Raw genomic sequence first — 6,713 nt, 5'->3', positions numbered from 1 at the left:
AAATGATGTGGAGGGGGGGGGGGGGGGGGGGAAGAAAGACACTGTTCAAGTTGGTGCGGATCCAGATCGGAGGCTGGATCAGCTCCTTTCCTTTCTTTGACATAATTACCGTGAGAATAATTCATGGATCTTAAAATCAGGCGTATTTAGGGGAGTGATTATTGTGGGTGTGTGCCGTCTGGTGCAGATCCAAATCAAATCTGGATCCTGTGAATTTAAAGGTGGTTTCATAAAGGGACTGGACTGGAAAAAGCTTATCTCACAATGTTAAAGAAACCCCTTCCCTCCACTGAGACACAAGAAGGTTCAGTGGTTTCTGCTCAATCCGGCTTTCTGACAAACCAACAATTCAAACATAAGTTTAAACGTGATCTGTAATGATTCTCCAACGTGTAGTTAGGCTGCGGACACATGACGTACTTTTAGAATGCAGAACTCATAAAAGCCTGTTGACAGTGTGTCATTACCTGTTCTACAAAAGAACTAAAGAGGCTGTTGTGCGTTGGTGGACGATTGATGCACTATTGTTGTTGTTCCAGTTGTGGACTGTGAACCAGATTGTGAGTCTGATGTCGTCAGCTCAGCTTGTTGACCTGTTTACTTCCTTCAACAGGAGGAAACTGATAAAACCTGAACCTCGTCCTCAGGACAAGTGACTGACCTGAGGTCAGGTTCCAGGCGGACTTCTCCTTTAGCGTCGGCAGCAGTTCCTCTGTAAACCAAACTCAAACCAGCTGAAGGAAGTTTGTGCAAACTGATAAAAACATTTCAAAAGAGACAACGTCACCAACACTCAACAATTCAAACTGAACTGAACACTTTGAAACAAAGGTTTTAATCCAGTGAAGAAGAGTTGATCCTGTGAAGCTTCGAGAAAAACAGCTTCCACCTTAAAACCAGAACATTAAAAAACAATTATAAAAAACCTATTTATTGTAATAATTATAAATACTTATGTTTTTAGGTTAGCATTTTTTATATAAACTTCCATCTGTTTTTAAACCTTTTCATTTCTGACAGAATAATTCCTGGGTCTTGATGAAAACAATCAGAAGAGAGGACTGGTACTGACGTGTACGAGTGTGTGTGAGACCTGGTGAAGAGCCAAACAGTGAATTTAAAACTGGTTTCATAAGGAGTCTGTTGTAAAGTATTAGTTTCTTAAGAATTTCCCCAAGATGACAGAAAGCACCAGAACCTGGAAGAAAGTGAACAGAAGCCCTGGATGTGTGAGGGGTTGTGTTTCTGTGGAGTTTGGTTTCTCACGAAGGTAAAGAAAGAAACGATGATCTGCGAGTTCTCTCAGGAAACCGTGAAATCAAACATGGCGACTGAACAAACACAGGTTCAGGTCCCAGCAGCGATAACCCGGAGAAATCTGATCTGACGAAACGCCCTTCATAGAAACTGATCTTTGAACATGTAAAACAAAGACTAACCGTCAGGTCTGTTCTCTCTGAGCAGAAGAGGAACCAGACGATGGGAAAGTGCAAACAGCCGCAGGTCGTTGATCCAGTCCGACGCAGACTGGTCCCAGTTTGTCTCAATCAAACAGAAACTGGAAAACTCAACTCAGATTCATCAAGGTTTTTTATTCCATTTTATCTTCAGCTCCTTTCTCGCATATTCAAGTACTTGGATTTTGAAATCCAGGAAACACAATCATTAATAAAACAAATAAACTTTCAAATCATCATCATCATGTTCCTGTTTGATTCATACATGATTCCACCCCCCCCCCCCCCCGATCCCGCCCGGGCTAAGACACATGGACCTCTGTAAACATGATACAAATCCGTTTGTTTTTGCCTTTTATGATTACAAAAAGTAATCTGGTAGAAAAATATCTTTTCTTTTATAGGTATTTCTCTTGGTAGGAATATTTACATTGAGTACCTCACAGTATAATCTGATTTAAAAAGTACTTTGTGTAAAATAAACACAAAAAGGTCTCAGGGGGTAAAAGGCCTTTGGTTTTCACGAAAAGTATGAAAACGAGGATAAAAGAATCACAAACGGTCTTTTCACTGCTGCGTGAACCACAGTGACGACTGGGTCGGGGGTCGTTGGGCGTCTTCGCGCCAAAGCTGAGGGACGCCAAATGTCCACAGGTCGGAAAGGGTTCATTCGTCGAAAGAGTTCAGAACCAAACTGCAGCTACAATCAAGCGTCACTCTCGGGGACGGCAGAGCCACACAGCTTCCGCCGGGCGAAGTACGCCAGGACCATGAGCAGCATCTCCGAGGTGCTGCTGAGGGCCACGATGAAGGGCGCCTGGGACGCGAAGTCCGCCTCCACCCGGCGGAAGGACAGCTGCATGACGGCGAGGGCCAGCAGGCTGTTCTGGACGCCCACCTCTATACTGACCGTCTTCCTCTGAGGGGGGGCCAGGCCCGCCACCTTCGCCATGACCGCACCGACCACCAGGCCCAGCATCGGCACCGTCACCCCTACTGCCACAATCTGGGGCCGGACGTTGGCCAAGATGGACGCCCCCATTTGGTAGGCCATGAAGATGCCCCCTATGATGAGCACGAAGCTGAAGGGGCGTATGAGCGCCAGCAGGACGCGGGTGAGGGCGGGCAGGCGCAGCTTGACCAGCATGCCCAGCGAGATGGGGATGGCGATGAAGAGGAGGGTGCCCAGGATCTTCACGAAGGGCACGTGCAGGGCGGCGTGCACCCCCAGCAGCCGCCCATACAGGGCTGAGGACAGCGGCATGGCTGCGGCGGCCACCACCGTGGACACCAGGGTCATGGAGATGGCCAGGGTGACGTCTCCACCCAGCAGCAGGCTGTACAGGTACCCCCCCCCTCCGCCGGGCGCCGAGCAGGTGATGACCAGGCCCAGGGACAGGGCCTGGGGCAGCGAGGCCAGCCGGGACACACAGTAGGCGTACAGGGGCATCACCAGGAACTGCCCCAGCACCCCGAGCAGCAGGGGCACGGGGCTCCGCAGCAGGCTCCGCAGCACCTCCACCTCCACCTTGCAGCCGAAGGCACACTTGTTGACGAAGATGAGGGGCAGCAGGGCGAACAGCACCGGGTTCTCAGAGAAATGGGACAGGCCCCCGGACTGGATGAGTCGGCTGGCCGGGTCATCGGCAGCGGGCGCCACTCGGATGGAGTAATCCGTCCTCTCCTCGACCAGAACCGGCACCGAGTCCTGGTCCAGGTCCAGCAGCTGGATCTGCAGCTGGGCCGTGCCAGGGACCCCGGACCGGATGCTGATGATGTAGCTCGTAGCGGGACCCGCGTGGCCGCTGTCGGTGACGTTGAGGATGCTGAGGACCTCCGGGTCCATGGAGCGGACCGTCAGCGTCTGCTTCCGGCTCCTGCGGCCCTGCCTGCCGGCCGCGGGGCTCCGGTACAGGCTGGAGATCACGATCACGCCGTTGGTGTTTTCAGGAAACTCGAACTCCTGCGAGGACCCGTCCCCGATGCTGAGGTAGCCTCCGCCGGGGCTCAGGTCGGTGCGGTTGCCGCTGTCCACGGTCAGGTTCCCGGTGGCCCGCGCCCGGTCCGCTCCTCCGGTGATGAGGAGACACCAGAGCGTGAATAGCGTCCTCATGTTAGCGGGGGTGGCGGTGCCGCGACGCCGCAGACACACGCTTCTCCCTCCGCCTGCTCCTGCTCCTTCAGCGGCCTCCCCCTGACGCTCACACCGCCGCCCGCTCACAGCACGACGGCGAACTTCTCATTGTAGTCTCCGGTACGAAACGTCGGCAGCAGCCGGCTCCACAGCTCGTCTGGTTCCCATTATGTCGCTGCCTTTATACCGGAACCTAAACATCCCCGCGCCCCGCCCTGTCCGGGCCGAGCCGGGCTCCCAGCTGCAGCCGCGCCCGGCGCACAGCTCACTCTCTCGGCCGCTCGACGCGTCTCTCTTGGCCTCTCACGGCCTCTCACGGCCTCTCCTCGCTCCGGCGACTCGATGTCACGACCCCCGTGTGAACGCACCTGAAGCCGCGGCTCGTCCTGCGTGTCGGTGTCTCTGCGTGGCCGAGAGTCTGGAGCTCTGGAGCCGCGAGCATCGTCCATCCGCTGCGGTTCCTCTGCGGCCCGGAGATTGAGAGACTGACATCCGGTTTTCATCACCAAAATAAAATGCGCCAGTTTGTTTCGCTCATAAAACCAAACCAAACAGTTTCAATCTCACATCTTGAATGAAAATGAGCAGAAAGAACAATTATATTATATTAATGACTTCACTTTTTCCCCAGAGTCCTTCTGCTTGATCGATGCAGATCCTGGATCCACATCCTGGATCGTGATCAGAGCTGCGATACAATGGGGATATGGCAAAATATGTCTGTCCTGACCCAGGAGATGTGATTACCAATATGCTGGTGATATTTATATATTTAGTTCTGCATAGTTTGGACAGTTTGTGGTTGTTTATCATTAGAACTATGTCCTATTTGGACATTGACAAGTGACAGTGTGTTTGTTAAAGACTAAAGAGGAACTAAGATAAGACTTTGGTCTTTTTCTACTCTTCAGTTAATCAGATTTCATGGTTCACGATTGTCTTACAATATATAGAACATTGCAGAATCGGCGTATCATGATATTATTGTTATCGTGGGTCATGCATCACGTATCGCCAGATTACCAGAAGGCCTGTATGCATTTATTTCTAAAGGAGAATCTTACTACTTCCTCTCCCTCTCTCTGGTTAAATGTAACTGACTTGACGGATCCTCGACATTAATCCAGATGGGGCGGTCGACTGTTCGCAACCAATCAGCAGGGGCGGTCACATGGGAGGGGAAACACCGTTATTATGGGGGGGGGGGGGGGGGGACACATGTACTTAATTATTTATATATATAAAACATCTGGTGCCATATGATACGATACATAATGATAGCACTAGATAAGATAGGATTTGATTGTCCAAGTCAACATTTGATTCACCAACATAAATGACCAAATAAAACTACACAACTGTTTATATTTCTGATAAGTTTGGTATATTATTCTTTTCTGTTCCTTCTCTTCTCTCAGGTTCACCCCACCCTCCTCCTCCTCTGTTTCTTCTATGGACCCATTTATCTGCTGCTCTCTGTTTCCCACTCAGCTGCTTCCTCACCATCGATCGCCCCGCTGACTCGTGACTGATCCATTACGCTTGTGGATTAAAAATCAACACAGTCGACTCCACTGAGCCGTGTCCAGTTCCCGCTCTGCAGCCAAAACGCCTATTGCTTATTTGTCAAACACAAGCAGCAGACAGAGCAGGGAAACCTGACACTGCAGCCCGGCAGCCCGGCTGGGGACTGTGACAGGGGAACCCCCCCCCCGTCAGCCTCCATCTTTTTATAGCTGCTGCTGTGAGTCACTGAAATATTTAAAAGCCGTTTTCATCTGGACCTCCAGGTTTCCTGTGGAGGGTCAGTGAGGTCACTGGGTCAGATCCCTCCTGTGAGAGCACCACCCAGGCCGGTCGTGTCTTGGATATGAACTGTCGGTGCTCGTTGTGTTGAAGTCAGACCTGGGACAAAGCTTATTCATCAGCTATTGTGTTTTCATGAGTTGTGCGTCATGCTTCTGTCACCGGGGCTCAGTCAGAGCTTAAGAGAGAAGGAGGGAGGAGTCCTCGGCTTCTTCTGTGACGTTTCCGGGTTATGAACATTTCCTGCCTGGCTCACGTTGCCCTGAGCTTTGTAATTATTTATCCTCAGTATGAAAATATACCTCATGACGTATCTGTCACAGACAGCACGAGAGAGTGAAGAGGGACTCCACCTCCGCCCGCCCTGACACCTTCATGGAGAATCCACAGGAATGTTTGCAGCAGCAGGGATCATGGCTGTGTGTGAAAGTATGTTTGTGTGTACTTGTATCCATGTGAGGACCATTAAGTATGGACCTAACAGAGGGAGAACATTGTGGGTTCTCCTGTGTCCGCCCACCGTGACGTCAGCCTTTTGGTTTGTGAGCTGCTGTGGTTTCCTCCCCCCCCCCCCCCCCCCCCCCCCCCCCGCATCCGGTGCTTAATGATCATACTTTACCAAATGAACATCAGCTGTTTGAAGAAGACTTGAAACTAGAGATTGAGACATAAACTCCTGGAAGGGAAATGTAACACTTGATCAGGCACAATGTGATCATGTTCATTTCCCCTGTGATTGAGGAAGGAGCCAAACGTATAAAGAGAAAGACCAGCTTCCCATCGGGGTGTGTAAATCAAACCAACCTTTGTGTTGTGTGCCATGCTCCGAGCATTACAGTGTGACACTACTGTGAGAGGTTTGTTTCCTGTTCCTCTGTGTCAGGATGGGATTACAGAATTGCCACAACACTCCTTAAGAAAATGTTGATTTATGTTAGAAATGTAATAAATCATCAAATACAATCTACCATTATTATCAACAGACTGTGTTTGATCCTCTCGTTCTAAGACTTGGTTTTAGGTCTGGAATCAGGCTCCTGTTAGAGTGAAGGCTTCGGGAGTGTGTCCTCACTATGATAGAAGTATACCGTGTGTGTGTGTGTGTGTGTGTGTGTGTGTGTGTGTGTGTGAATAATCATGAACCCTCTCAGAGCAGTGATCATGAGCCTTGTGTTGTGTTGCAGATGAGATCATGAGCAGCCATGTTGACCAGTCTGGAAGCTTGGTATTGAAAAGCCAGTGAAACATCGGTGTGCACCACAGACTCCTCACATGACATCATCCTGGGTGATGACCTCATGAGGGGTCAATAAAAT

The 6,713-nt window shown here is 50.4% G+C and overlaps 1 protein-coding gene across 1 annotated transcript; it reads right to left on the bottom strand.

The window, feature by feature from the left end:
* Positions 1–1,572: 1,572 nt before the first annotated feature.
* Positions 1,573–4,064, bottom strand: slc10a3 (solute carrier family 10 member 3). The gene has a single exon (XM_062390549.1). It carries the CDS (start codon positions 3,568–3,570, stop codon positions 2,164–2,166), a length of 1,407 nt encoding a protein of 468 aa, XP_062246533.1. The 5' UTR covers positions 3,571–4,064; the 3' UTR covers positions 1,573–2,163.
* Between the last annotated feature and the right edge of the window lie 2,649 nt (positions 4,065–6,713).

This window comes from Platichthys flesus, chromosome 6 (genome assembly GCF_949316205.1).
Source record: "Platichthys flesus chromosome 6, fPlaFle2.1, whole genome shotgun sequence".
NCBI classification, from domain to species: domain Eukaryota; kingdom Metazoa; phylum Chordata; class Actinopteri; order Pleuronectiformes; family Pleuronectidae; genus Platichthys; species Platichthys flesus.
This window is presented reverse-complemented; position numbering and strand designations above follow the sequence as displayed.

Bases quoted from the DNA above. Each gene is read 5' to 3' on its own strand.
- slc10a3 (XM_062390549.1), bottom strand. From the start codon at position 3,570: ATGAGGACGCTATTCACGCTCTGGTGTCTCCTCATCACCGGAGGAGCG.